The sequence below is a fragment of the Papaver somniferum genome, unplaced genomic scaffold (assembly GCF_003573695.1).
Source record: "Papaver somniferum cultivar HN1 unplaced genomic scaffold, ASM357369v1 unplaced-scaffold_125, whole genome shotgun sequence".
NCBI classification, from domain to species: Eukaryota; Viridiplantae; Streptophyta; class Magnoliopsida; order Ranunculales; family Papaveraceae; genus Papaver; species Papaver somniferum.
In genome coordinates, this window is record NW_020621603.1 from 7,702,120 (window position 1) to 7,717,258 (window position 15,139).

Here is a 15,139-nt window from a genome sequence, read left to right on the forward strand (position 1 = left end):
GAATGCTTTGTTACCAAGGTAACATTGATTGCAAAACCTGATTTAAAGACTGTATAAGGGAGAACTCTAGTAACTGGGAAAGCTAATCCCCACACCTCCTGTGTGATATTAGTTGCGACTAGAGTCGATTCTCCTTTAACCTAGATTTTTCCTAAAACCATTATAGGTTAACAACTTAAAGAATTCATTGGGTTTCTGAAGCCAGGCCCAACTATTTTCTCTATAGTTGCGTGTTCTGATCTTACTTTGTTCTATCGTCTTGAGTACTATTTTCTCTAAGATTTTCTCGAGATTTAATCTCCGATAGGTAAGATAAAAAGTAATCACAAACATCTTCGTATCGTTTGTGATTCCACAATATCTTGTTTTGCTTCCATACGATTAATATTATTGTGAGGTGACTGATATTACTCGGCTTTTTTTTGGGAATATAAGTCAGGTGCATCAATTGGTTCCTGTTCACCTTGATTTGTCAAAAGACGGACCGAAAATCGTAGGTATTTCTGTGGGAGACATATTTGTTTATCAAGTCTTCGACTTTGGGTCGTAGCAACTCTTAGCTGTGTCAGCTAAGGGAATCAAGTGCGCAGAATCCGGCGTGGTTCAAGAGGCGTAAGGAACGCGACTATACCTTAATCAGTGTGAGATTGGTTAGGTCTCAACTACATTCCAGTCCAAAGTTAATTGGTAGTAGGCTAGATTCTGTAGCGGCTTAACACAGTGTGGTGTTCAAATCTGGACTAGGTCCCGCGGTTTTTCTGCATTTTCGGTTTCCTCATTAACAAAATTTCCGGTGTCTGTGTTATTTCTTTTCCACATTATAATATGATTGAAATATCACAGATAGTGCGTAGTTCAATCAATTGGTGAATCCAACTTTTGGTTGTTGATTGAAGTTGATTGACGCTTGGATATTGGTCTTTGGCACCATCCAAGTTATTTCTCATATTAATACGGATCACTGATTTCTATCTGTTCGATGTTGCAGATTGATTTGAGAAATTGAGATATAATTCTTGGATATACTTTACTTGATTGAGTCTGACTGTCTAGTTGATTCTCTTGGAACTATATTGGTGTTAGTACATACAGATTTCCTAAACGAAATATTGGGTGTGTTTGTTAGACCCCCTCTTTTTCAATAAAGACTCATCATGCTCGCCAATAGAAAGAAAGCTTAATGATTACAAGAAGGTTACAAGAGTTCCTACCTGTTGTGAAGGCAAACAACTCCAACTTTAAGATTCCAATATACAATTTCCTACCCCCCCCCCCCATCCCCGTCATCATCATCTTAAACGTGTAATTAGCATCTGATTTAACAACAAAGCTTTCAATGAAACCGCTTACTATAATCCTACAACTACCATATCAGTTACATCCTTCCATACCAGTTCATAATCACCTCCAATTGTGATTCAAATCCTAACTGTAATCACTTCCAGTGCATATAAACTTCCCTACAATTCAGTATAACACATCTAAATATGAATTGAATTCCAATTCAAATACTCCCTGCTCCATTTATACAAAATATGGTAACTCTACTATAGAAGCAATATCACCAACTGTACAACATAACTCAGCTCATTCATCCATTCCCTGTAATGATTTCGTTTGTTCACCAGTTTCAAATTATTCACTACCAGATCTATCTATTCCAATTTCTGCATATTAACAAACCCTAATTTCTTAATTAGAGTAAGAACATAAAACCCTAATTCTTTAAATTTCTCAGATTGTTTTTCTTTGTAATTGAACTCTCAAATTGGTGTGGCCATCTTCTTCTTCTTCATGTTATGATCTTCAAACCCATCCTTAATAAATCAATTTCATATTAAATCAATCATTAATTCATAGAAATCCTAAATTATGTTTTCTGAGTTACCTGTTTTTTCGATGTTAAATCAATCACTCAAATTAACACCTCCATCATCATCCAGATCTTGATCTTTCTTCCCATATCTCTATCTCAAAATATTCATCATCAGTTCAAATAGAAAACCCTAATTAACTTACTAATTCTTCTTCTTTCTAGAACTCAATCATCTACTTGAATCATCATCTTCTTCCTCTAACAAGGTTTCTATGAATCTCTCGTACAAAAGAAACTCGAATCTCTTAGATTGAAATCAACAGAGAGGAAAATAGGGAGAACAAAAGAAAAGCAAAGAAAAGAAGAAAATGAATTTATCCTCGAATGTTTTTGATTTAAGAGTGTTATGATTAATTTTTACTTGTAAATTTATATTTTATTTAAGAGTGTTTCAAAATTTTGGGATTTCATTTGTTTTGGTGATTCACGCATTTCAATTTTGTATCTAGGTTCTAAAAGACTAGAACTAAAAAGAGTTTCATTTGTTGAAACTGGCAAGTCAGATGCCTATGATTTGATAGATATACTAGAAATAAAAAAGGTTTCATTAGTCCACCGATCGGTTGCTGTAAAACTTAGCAAACGACTTGGATTTGGTTGTTGGACAAGCGACATATGGTATATTTCCATCAAGAAAGAGGTACTGCTTAAGAATTTTTTTTGTAGAAACTTTCAGTATCTCGTCGAACATTTTTTTTGTCCGCATAGGATTATTTCTATTCAACACTAATTCCTGGGTCTGTACCTGAGCTCAACTCTGACAAAGCTTTCGATGATACAGTTGTCGGCATTTGCGGTATTTTGCGCGAATGCACAAAAGAATTTATTACCGCATATGTGAGATATATCTTCTTCTTCAACCCTAACAATATGGTAGAAGTTTATTCTATAAATGAAGGTCTTTGCATGGCAATTTAACTGGGTTTTACTAAGTTAGAAGTTGAAAGTGATTCTACAATTATGATCAATCTCTTTCTAGGTAGAACATAAGCTCATTGATTCTTACAGAATGTTATCAGTGATATTCTGTACTAGCTTTTCAGCGATATTTTTATAACAACACGTACAAGGAATCTAATTTTGCGGATAATCATTTCAGAAAACGGGTCATTTTCCCAGAAAAGTACACATCCCGGTTCAGATGGACGAGTAAACTTTCAACATGCGTCAAATGGACGTGAGATATTTAAAAGTGTAATTGATAGAATTACCCTTTATCTATCTTCTCTCTATTATCATACCTAGAAATGATCGATCTTCATTTCATTTTCTCTCTGCCATCTCAAAAAGGAAACATCTGTCACACCGATCTCTTTCTCCCGCTTCCGTTTTCAGCATCATTATCGTGTTGTTGCAACGCTGAAATTGGTTTCTCCACCTTTTGCATCATCTTTGTCCACCATTTCATCATCTTTTTCCACCGTCTACATCAATAATATCATTATTTTTGTCCACTGTCTTCATCAACAGTATCACCATAGTTGAAATTGAATACATCATTGTTGAAATTGGTTTCTCCGCCGTCTGTAAACACCAACTCCAACAGCCTAATTAGGGTTTGGACAAATCGATTTCAAAAAATGTCACCTAGAACCCGTAAGTTCCGAAACCCTGACTCTATTTTGATTTTATTTTCAAAATTACATGATTAATTTTTGAATTAGTTGAAGTACTTGGATGTAACTTGGTAATTTTTCTTTTTAATTTAGTATAAATTGGTGCGAGTTATGTATTTGAAGTACCTGGCGATATTCTAATCCAACACTATTGAAAATTAGGTTGTTGTAGTAATGCATTTGTATTGGATGAAAATTAGCCATGGCGACTGTAAATTTTGTCAACAGCCGGCAGGATATTTTTTGAAGATCTTGCCGACCAACAAAAATTTTTCAACAGCCGGCAGGGTATTTTTTGAAGACCTTGCCGAACTAATAAATTTTTTTAACATCCGGCAGGGTATTTTTTAAAAACCTTGCCGACTAATACATTTTTCTCAATAGCCGGCAGGGTATTTTCAACAGCCGACAGGGTATTTTTTGAAGGCTTTGCCAACCAATAATTTTTTTTTCCGTCGTCTCCTGTGTTTCAAAAAAAATAAAGTCGGCAAGGTCGACGTATGAAGACCATGCCGGCCAAAGTTGACCGGCATGATCTTCATCGTCGACCTTGCCGACTTTTCATACTTTCATAACTGAAAGTGTGGATTTTTATCTTTCAATTTGAGTATGATTTCATATAACAAATTTGCAATCACCTTTTAGAAGTGTTTCGGTTGTGTACTTCATTTTTGTTGCAAGAGATATTCTCAAAAAAAAAAAAATTCATCAAAAATCATCCCACAAAAGTTCAATCAAAAACAAAATTTTATAACTTCAATTCCTAAGTTTTAATCTATTCAATCAATCTAAACTCAATTAATTAACTTAATCAAAATTTTTAGTGTTAATTAAATAAGGGCATATTAGCCATTTAGAAAATACAAGGTTAAGGGGTGGCTTGGTTTTACTTCATAATGACCATATTTTATCTTATTGGGTATACCCCAATTAGTTTGAGTATACCCCAATCTCGCCAGGTATTTTAGGTATTTTTTTTTGTGGACAGGATATCCAAATAGATAATAGAAAAGTATTCTTTTAATTCTCGTGCATTTAAATAATATCAAACTTCACATATCTTTTATGTGTATTAGGACCATTGGTGCAATCTTTTTCGTTAGGGAAATCAACTAGTGAGCAACGTCTAGGGGTAGTTTGAATAACACTCCTTGGTCTGCAATCTTTTTTGGTAGATGATATCACAGGGATAGCTTACCCAAACATTAATCGTGCAAAACATTATGAAACAAAGCATTTGGCACAAAGGAGCATGCAAGTACACTTGAAGTAGTACACGTTTTTGCTCAGATTGCTTTTGCACATGATCCCAACCGTCATGTACGACTCCATCCGGAATACGTGGCGCTTTCGTAGATAGATGGTATCTGAGTTTGCCTGGCGTAAACATGCTGCATACCTTCATTTGATTTTGACATTTTTCTCAATCACCAACAAAATCAAAGAATCTTATTATTGGGGCTTAGAAAATCTTGGTCTTTTGGGAGTTTTCTAGGGTCACCAAATACTAATTGGAACACCCCTCATCATATATTTATATAAAGACTAATATGATCCCTATGATTTTAGATAATAAACTTGATTAACATTATTAATCATGATTAGTGAATCAATTAAGGCTAATTCATCTCTTTAAGTTAGATGAAATCAAAACAAAATAAAATCAGAAGTAAGAGGAAAAAAAAGATTGGGAATTTTTTTTTGGAAATGAGTGATTTATGCAAGACTTTTGATGAAGATGATGAGCATAATTTCATCATGATGAGGATGATGATTATAAAGAAAACCCAAAACTATTTTCTTCTCCTATTCTTTCTCATTCAAATATCATGATAAAAATTATGATCATCATAGAAAGGAAAAACTAAGAAAACCCACCATTTATTTTTGTTTTAAATGGTTAAAAAAATCCAATTTGATGAATTTTGGGTAAAAAGAAAATAGTTTCTGAAGATGTTTACGGCTGAGAGTTCTTAGATTCCCAACCGTGAATCAAGATTACGGTTGGGATAGTTTGTCGACCCAACCGAAAGTCCATGTTTCGGCTTGGTTTTCCCAACCACAGGATTTTTCGATTTTTTTTTGCGTTTGCATAACCTAGCCGAAAGTGCAGTTACGGCTAGGATAATTTGTCGACCCAACCGTAGAAACGAAAAACGGTTGGGAAATGATGGTGTTCCAAGCCGTATTTTTTATTTACGGCAGGGAAATAAAGAATGGGCAAATTAATAAAGTGGCCAGCTTCCTACCATATAATTTATAAACCGGCCAAGATTTCAAATTCTTCTATAAAGTGGCCTTTCTGTTAGATATAACACCTGGTCCCACCAAAACAGTCCACCAAGCTGACTTAGTCAATTCTCAGGCTTAAAATTACCACCATATCCCCATCCTTATAACCTTGCGATTCAGACACTTCTTTTCATCTTTATTTCTTTCTTCTTCTTCTCGTTTCTGTCTCTCCCTCCACGATCCTTCTCTTTGAAACTAGGGTTAGAAATTCAAGTTATTGATGAAAAATAAGTAATCAGTGATGAAGGTGACTATGCGTGATGTTAGTGATATTTGGAAATTTTGAAGTTTTAGGGTTTCGTTGGATGCAGGAAGGTGAAATACAAATCGGGGATGAAGAAATACGAATCCTAGTAAGATTTTAAGAACCCAAGCATTAATTAACTTAGTATTTGACGAAAACTCATGTTTAGATGGTGAAATCGATTGATTTCCGTTGATTTGAATTCTAGGGTTTGGGGCTCTTTCTCCTTTTTGCTTTGTTTAATCAATTGGAAGGTTGGTTGAAGATCTGATGTTCAGTGTGAGATACGGGTGTGCCGGAATTGAGAAATTACAGGGAGATGATATGACTTCAATGAGAAGAGCAATAGCAGAAATAAGACTGATGGTTAGATGAGAAACTGATATCAGATAGGTCTGTTGAACTAAACAAGGAAGAGATGAAGAGACTCAGTTATGTATGGGCTTGTGTTGAAGATATTTGTTTTACAGAGTAGCTATGCTGCTGTTGTTCTAGTGGAATTGCACCTAGAGTTGTAGGTGGTTTCTGGGTTGGAAGGAGTTGTAGAAATTGAGATGGTGGTTAAGTTACAGATGCAGTTGTATGGGTTCAGCTACAGATGAGCATTTGAAGTCAACATGGGGTCTGGTATATACGGTTTATGAAGATATTGGAGGTGAGGACTTATTGCAGCTGCTGTTGAAGAGGTGATGTTGTAGGTACTCTAGTGTTGCTGGTATGGAGAAGGTTGAATACTGAATGACCTATGAGTTTGTGTTTGTTGCTATCGATGCAGAGGAAGGAATTAAGCTTAAATATCGTGAAAATGAGAAGAGGTAATAAGATGAGATGATATTGCAGCTGAAATATGCAGGTAAGGGTGTAATTGCTGCAGTAGGCTGAATGGGTTGCAGAGATGAGTACATTACGTTAATCAACAAGGGATTGTTTCAGTTTCTTAATGTGGTGGTTTCAGTGTTTGTGTATTATCAATTTTTTCGGTTGTCGACGGAATATGAAATTACAGCGATGAAGAAGATACCACAGAGCTTACCGAGCACAATAAACTAATTCCTACTTCAGCAGCGAGACACACACAAGGTGTTTGTGAAAAGGACTGACAGTATAATTCATTAAAAAATCAAGTTTCGTTGTCACCAGTTTTTGAACCAAGTCCATTTCGTTGGCTAACCATGGTTCTTGAGGTTATTTGAGAAGAATTAGGTACCATGAACACCAACAATTCTACCATCACGATGATCATCATCAACATTATAAGGTCTTATCTAATAACTGGTTCAATTTTTTGATTTGTAATTTGGAGATCATGAATATATACTTGTTTTCATATAAATTTGTTAATGAATCACTGTAATCTTAGGAATTGAATCAGACGTGAAGAAGATGAAATTGATAACTCGAACAAGTGATACGATTTGAGGGACTTAAGTGTCTTTTGAATGGGCTGGATAACTGACACATAGACAATAACTGCCGTTACCCGTTTTTTGAAAAAAACGGGATGAAAAAAGTCAATATCGGCCACTTTATATAAAGATTCAAAATAACGGCCACTTTCTTAAATATAGTTAAAAAAGGTGGTCACTTTATTAAAAAGCCCATAAAGAATTCCTAGCCGAAATCATTTTTCTGATTTTTTTGTTTTTAGAACTAGTTAAGGATGGGTTTTCCCGGCCGTAATTGATTCTGGAAACCCCAAAAAATCAGAAAACTAATTTCGGTTGGGATAACCAAGCCGAAAAATATACTTTCGGCTGGGAATCTAAGAACACCCAGCCGTAAACACCTTCAAATTTTTTTTTTTACCCGAAATTCAGGGAATCATATTTTTTAACTATTTAAAAGCAAAAATAAATTGTGGGTTTTCGTAGTTTGTTCTTTTTATGATGATCACCATCTTTATATCTATGAATTTATGATAATAGTTTAGAGTTTTCTTTATGATCATCGCTCTCATCGTGATGAAACTATGATCATCATCTTTATCACAATTTATGAATGAAAAGAGAAGGATGGGGAGAAGATAATAGATTTAGTTTGTTTTTTAATGATCTTCATCATGATGAAATCATGATCATCATGATTTGTAAATGAGAGGAGAAGGAGAAGAAGAAAATTATAGATTTAAGATTACTTTTTTTTAATGAATAGTGAAATTTAGGTAAGGGTGTTTTTGACTTTTTGATATATATTGAATCCCCCTAACCATTTTTTACCTCCCAAAGCATTTAAGCCCCAAAAGATAAAAAGACCAAGACTTTCTAAGCCCCGATAATAGGATTCAAAGCAAAACCTTTCAAACTTGTTCTGTCAAGTAAAAAATCATTTTGCCATGAGTCGCATAGATATCAATCGTTTTTGCTTTTTATCCTAAACGGTAGCAGACAGCATGGTTTTTTTGTTTTTTCCTATTTTTGTCATAGAGAAGTTTCAAATGAACTCTTTACATTGGCAAGGGGGCAACATAAAATTTACGGCCGTGCAAATAGAAAAACATAGACGGCAATGTTACGTCCGTGGATGTGGATCTGTGGATCATTTATACCCCGCCGATGACACGAGCCACATACTTGTAGTACGTGATGATCCTATTTCAAATTGTCACCAAAACCAATTTTTGTACTGGTTACTCTGTCTGTATCTCTTATGTAAAACATAATTATTCAATGGCCTTTGTCATCTTTGCTATTCTCCTCTTTGGAAAACGATTGCATTGACATATTTGTGGGATCGGGATAAGACATACTGGCCTTTCACTCGGAAGCGAAAGCAGCCCAATCTGCCTTCACTTGGCTGCAGAAGAACACATACTCGTACCGGTTTGTATACTTGGCTGCAAATAACTGGTAGACTTTAATCAAGCCCGAACTCCCAAGATTGGTTGGTGCATCGAGTACGCAACTGCAGTGGGAAATAAGTATATTGCCAATATGGTGAAATTCGATTGACCAGCCTATCCAGTGGGACAACCATCCCGCCCTAGGCCTAAGACGGCCCTGGCAGTGTCATCTACAAATGGCAAATAGATACCCGTACTGGAACCAAAAACCCCAAAAAGAACAGTAGTATTACTTCAAGATTTGATAACACAGTTGCATACAATTCAGCCCTAAAATACAAAACCCAACTGATAAAAAAATTACAAAGAATTCTTCTCCTTTCCACCCAAAAATAAAATAGTACTAGAAATTAACCTTCACCGTTTTACCACCTCAATGCTTTACTCTTTTGTAGATAACATCTTGGTAAAATCTTCTAGTCCTAAAGAACAAAATAAATGCAAGCCCACACCCTAATACACAAACACCAGCCATTATAATGAAAGATACCATGAAGCAATGACTACCGACGCAACTAAGATGCCCGCTGGTATTCAGCGAGGATTCTTTGTCATAGATAAATCCTACTAATTTCACAGATAAAATGTACGATCCGACAGGACTTGCTAAAGCAACCGTGTTAAATATTGTACCAAGATGAGTTACGCCGAAAATTTCAGAGCTTATTGTAGGAAATAATGACCACTGTGAACCATAGAATATACCCATCACTGTTGAACCTGCATATAATGCACCAGGTAAACCTGACGCAATAACCAGATGACCTAAACCCATACCTGCTAATGTCACTACCATGAAAATTGGTCTTGCCCAACCCTTCAAATGTAAGAAGTAGTCAGAAACGAAGCCGGCTCCGAATCGACCTAAAAAGTTCCATATACTCCACAAGGAAACCAAAGTTCTTGTTTCTACACTTGTGTAACCAAGAGATCCACCAATTTGACTTATATTGTTTACTGTTGCCATTCCTGAACCTAATCCGCATGCCATTGCTGAAAATAATAACCAAAAATTCACAGTTTGCAATGCCTGCCAAAGATTCAAATGTGGTACTTTCTCCTCTAGCAGCATTATTTCCCTCTTGTCATCATCATTTCCAGTAAGTACCAACACTCGATTTTCTTCATTGATCAACAGTGGATTATCAATTGAGGAATATTGACTTTTGGAGTCAGTAAGATGAGCTCTAAATGCAATGAAACTTGGTGATAGAATTCCAATGAGAAGAATAGTGAACGTAATTATACGCGTATTTATCCCGTATGTAACGACATTTTGAGAGATGATTAAGATCATAACATATAGAGCAAGTAAGAGTGCAATGACTGAAAATCCATTTAGGCTATCTTTCTCAGTGGAAATAAAACTTTTAGTTGGTGATGGAGGGATGTCTCTGGCTCTGATGAAAAACATGAGCAAGAGAGGAATAATGGTTGGTAACAATGCAAGCATAAGAAGGAATGAACTCGGTTTGTCTACAAATATTGTTTGATACGCTTGAATTAGTATCGCTCCACTTAGACCAAGAAATCCCTGCATTATCCCAAATAAATTACACAAGTAAGGGCTACAAGTCTGATGGAGTTGACAAAAACAGAAATTTCGCAATTATATAGTGTCACTATGGCATGGCCAAATTGACAAACAGGATGTGCTAATGCTCAGATTTCGGCATTTGCCTATCGCAGTTGAAAAACTACGGCACGGCTTCGTAAGATGACCGCTGAGCGGCCATAGCTTGGCCAATCGGCCATTACTAAGCCACCAACAAACCTCTTTGAGCTCATGGAGTGTATAATTCCTAAATTAGGAATGACAAGAATTGGAACCAAGTCACCAACCAAGATACCAAAATCTAGTCTACAAGACTACAATCATGTATCTGTTCTGGTTTGACTTTAAGCAGGAACTAAACAATCCTAAAAATACAGTCTAGATCTATTTCCAAATAAATTGAAGAGGTATTGTTCCAAATAATTAAGAGGATATCAATAACAAAATCAATTAAACTAAAATGAAGAAATTAGGGGTGCTAAGAAATGAACTGACCTTGATAATCCCAACAATTGTTCCTTTATAATCAGGGAAATTCTGAACACCAGTGACAACATTAGCAGTATTAAAGAAAGTCTGAGCATGAGCAGCAAGAAACATGAACAAACACATAAGTGGAACTGGTGGTCTTGGTATAATTCCAGTAACAGCAAGCCACATGAAAAAATACCCAATGAAACATTGAATTGCTCCTGCTGTTATCACAATCCATGGACCCCCAATTTTCCTCTTGAACCATATTGATGACGCTGATGAGGTAGATGATGTTGATGAGGTGAATACAACAGCTGAGTAGAGAAAACCAGAGAGAAGACCAAAATTTGCTCCAATGTCTTTAGCAACAGCAACAGAATCAAGTGTTGATTGATCATAACCTTGACTTGATTTAAGAACTGGTGAGTAGACACCAAATACGTAGGATGCTCCTACGCTTAATTGTATCCATATACTTGCTACTGTTCCTACCCATCTGCTATTCATCATCTCCATTTCTTCTTCTTCTTCTTCTTCTTCTTCTTCTTCTTCTTCTTCTTCTTCTTCTTCTTCTTCTTTTTGTTTTTCTCTATCTTTAATCTCTGAATTTTTCTTATTCTGCTGCTCTCATTTTCAGGGTCTTTATGTTTTTTAAAGTGTACTGAGGGAACCACATTTTGGTTAGTGGTTAAATAGACTTAAAAAAGAGAAACAACGACTTTTTATTTGATGTGTTTACTGCGACATCAAGTGGAGTTTTGAGATTTGAAGTTCAATTCTATAATAATTTGTTTGATTTCATGATGGAATTCGTATCATATTTAGAGCATCGGCGATCATAAACCTCAAAAGGCCAACGCTATAATTGACTTTTTAAGTTATAGCTCTTCGGGTTTAGCTTTTGGCAATGGGAAGAAAACTCAAGTTAAGCTGGGCAGTTAAAAGTCACGCTCCATGTCGCACAATTGCCAAGAGCGTCCACAATGGACGAGTAAAATCGGGAGTATAATCATATTTGGTTGAAAATTGAATTGCAGTGGACAGGGGTATAACCATATTTGGTTGGTGAGAGAGTGTATTTCGGAGTAAATTTGGTTTTTAGTCTGGAATAGAACAGACTATAGTGGAGCGGACAATTAAACTACGTTTGATATGGCGCGTAGATTGCATTTGCGTTTGAAATGAAGCGTAACTTTAAAATTCGCTTGAAGAACAGGTACAGTTTTAAACCTCGCCTCAAACGGACGTACATATAAATTACGCCCCATAATTTAATAGTAGGCGTAAATTTAAGTTGCGCCCCACATGGGACGAACATATTATTAACCACCTGATTTGAGGCGGACATTCCCATCCACATGGGGCAAGCTTATAAACTCCGCTCGTCATGCGGGTGGTCACCGGATCATTCGCCCCACATGGGGCGTAACTTCTATATATGTATGCCTTCAGACGTAGCTTTTATTTACGCCCCGTTCAGACGTTTAAGTGTACGTCCGTATGTTAGTGAGGCGGAGAAAAAATGTACATTCTATTTTCCGCGGACACTAAAACTGCGCCTGATTAAAATTTTGCTCCATAAAATTGTATTGAAACACCCTCAAACCTAAATTTTTGAATCCTATTATTGGGGCTTGGAAAGTCAATAATTTTTTGGAGCTTTTTAGGGTCATGGAATAGCAAATGAGGTTATCCCTTATCACATCATACTCCTAATGTCTATTATACCCTTACCTAAATTTCACTATCCATACAAATTTTTTTTTTTCCTAAATCTATAATCTTCTTCTTCTCCTTCTCCTTCTCATATACAATCATGATGAAGATGATGATCATGATGAAGATGATGATCATGATTTCATCATGATGAAGATCATAAAAATAAAAACTAAATCTATTATCTTCTCCCCATCCTTCTCTTCTCATTCATAAATTGTGAAAAGATGATGAGCATATTTTCATCATGACGAGGATGATGATCATCAAAAAAACCCAAAACTATTATCTTCTGTTTCTCCTTTCCATTCATAGATCATGATAAAGATGATGATCATCATAAAATTAAAAAACTAAGTAAACCCACCATTTATTTTTGCTTTTAGATGGTTAAAAAATATGATTTTATGAATTTCGGGTAAAAAAAAAGTTTCTGAAAGTATTTACGGCTGTGAGTTTTTAGATTCCCAACCGTGAATCAAGATTACGGCCGGGAAAATTTGTCGACCCAACCGAGAGTCCGTATTTCGGCTTGGTTTTCCCAACCGAAAGTTTTTTCGATTTTTTTCTTGGTTTTCAGAAACAGTTACGGCTGGGAAAACCCAGCCGCAACGGACACTTATTCGGCTGGGATATTTGTCGATCCAACCGTAGAACGCAAAAACGGTTGGGAAATGATGGTGTTCCAAGCCGTATTTTTTATTTACGGCGGGGAAATAAAGAACTCCTAGCCGAAATCATTTTTCTGATTATTTTTGTTTTTAGAACCAGTTAAGGCTGGGTTTTCCCAACCGTAACAACATTTTCGGCTGGGTTTTCCTACCCGTAACTGGTTCTGGAAACAAAAAAAAAATCAGAAAACTAATTTCGGTTGGAAAACCAAGCCGAAACATTTACTTTAGGCTGGGAATCTAAGAACTCCCAGCCGTAAACACCTTCAGAAGCTTCTTTTTTTAACCCGAAATTCATAGAATCATATTTTTTAACCATCTAAAAGCAAAAATAAATGGTAGGTTTTTTTAGTTTTTTAATGATCGCCATCTTTATTATGATCTATGAATGGGAAGGAGAAAAAGAAGATAATAGTTTTGAGTTTTCTTTATGATTATCGTTCTCATCATGATGAACTATGATGAAATTATGGTGGAAAAATCACGATGTGACGGAGAAGAAGAAGAAGTAGAAGAAAGAAAGTTGAATTATAGATTTAGGTTTTTTAATAATTTCATCATGATGAAATTATGATCATCATTTTCGTTATGATGAAATCATGATGAAATGAAGAAGAAAAAGAAGAAGAGTAGATTATTTTTTTTTATAATATGTTTATTGAAAAGAATATATTTGACCTTTATTATTAGTTAGCTTTCCCCCCATCCATATTAGGATGTTAGAACTCAAAAAAGGCCCCAAAACCCATTGACTCTAAAGCCCAATAATAGGATTCAATTTTTTTTAGTTTTTGGTATAGTTTTTGGTTTTAGTATGGTCGTTCCATTGTGGACGCTCTAAGGATAGGACTGTGTTTTCTTTTTATAGGCGAAAGGCGGGGTACAATCTTGCCTAGAGATGGAATGTTAAGAAGTATATTTGGTCAGACTCTATGAATTGCATCCAAGCTTTACATGGAGGATTTCCTTGGGGATTAACTTAGAAGTGGAAAAATGGCACTGCATTTTATAGTAATGTACGTTATTTGCACATCTTTAGAAAAGTGAATTTTACAGCTGATAATTTGGCCAACCCTGCTTGTATGTTGGCTGAGAATATTTTTTGAGTTTTTTTTGAAGGCAAGCCAAAATGGTCACTGTTCTTTTTATTTGTGGTCCTGCTAGTATTTATTATCGTTTCAAATAACCTGCGTGTGTCTCGATGGCCTTTTTGGCTAGCCTTTTTTGTGGATAGTCTAAGTTTTGTAAATGTTTTGTTTATTGATGAAATTTTCATTAACCGAGTAAAAAAAGATGCCTTATCATTCCTTTACGACACCCGACTTCTTAAAAACGATTTTTGTGGTGATCGTGATGTGCTTAGGCCATTTATCCTATATTTATAAGGAGTGTTTTAAAGGTAAATTATTCTTTAATTAGATTAATATTTTTTTATGTTGAAACTACCAAGTAGTCCTAATATTAGCATAAACGAGTGAGTTTGGTTATGTTGACTCGGTCAAATGTCTGATTGGTCCTTTTATTAAATATATATTAATATTTGATCATAAATATTACTGTTTGGTCTTATGATGGACAACACTCATGCATAATCTATTTTTTGATTACTAAAATGCCCTTTTAGGACCATATATACTAGATCAACATAAAAAAAAATCATTTTCATATGTACTTTCTCTCTCATCTCTGTTTTTCAGATCTGCTTTCTTTCTATGTTTTTTCTTCTTTTGCCGCTGCATTTACGAGTTTTTTTTTTTTAGGTTTTGATTTACAGAGATTGACAACGAAGATGAGGATTTGAAGATTACAAAGGTGGGGATTTTTTTTTTTTTGGGTGGTGGGTGGGGTGGGGGGTT

At 35.4% G+C, this 15,139-nt stretch overlaps 1 protein-coding gene across 1 annotated transcript; it reads right to left on the reverse strand.

Annotated features, from left to right (window-relative positions):
- Window positions 1-9,064: 9,064 nt before the first annotated feature.
- Window positions 9,065-11,547, reverse strand: LOC113331133 (protein NUCLEAR FUSION DEFECTIVE 4-like). The gene is made up of 2 exons (XM_026577891.1): window positions 10,918-11,547; window positions 9,065-10,401 (listed from the first exon to the last, which is right to left on the reverse strand). Exons 1-2 carry the CDS (start codon window positions 11,410-11,412, stop codon window positions 9,241-9,243), a joined length of 1,656 nt encoding a protein of 551 aa, XP_026433676.1. The 5' UTR covers window positions 11,413-11,547; the 3' UTR covers window positions 9,065-9,240.
- Between the last annotated feature and the right edge of the window lie 3,592 nt (window positions 11,548-15,139).

Bases quoted from the DNA above. Each gene is read 5' to 3' on its own strand.
- LOC113331133 (XM_026577891.1), bottom strand. From the start codon at position 11,412: ATGGAGATGATGAATAGCAGATGGGTAGGAACAGTAGCAAGTATATGG. The intron at 10,402-10,917 runs GTCAGTTCATTT...GGGATAATGCAG, and splicing joins CAATTGTTGGGATTATCAAG to GGATTTCTTGGTCTAAGTGG.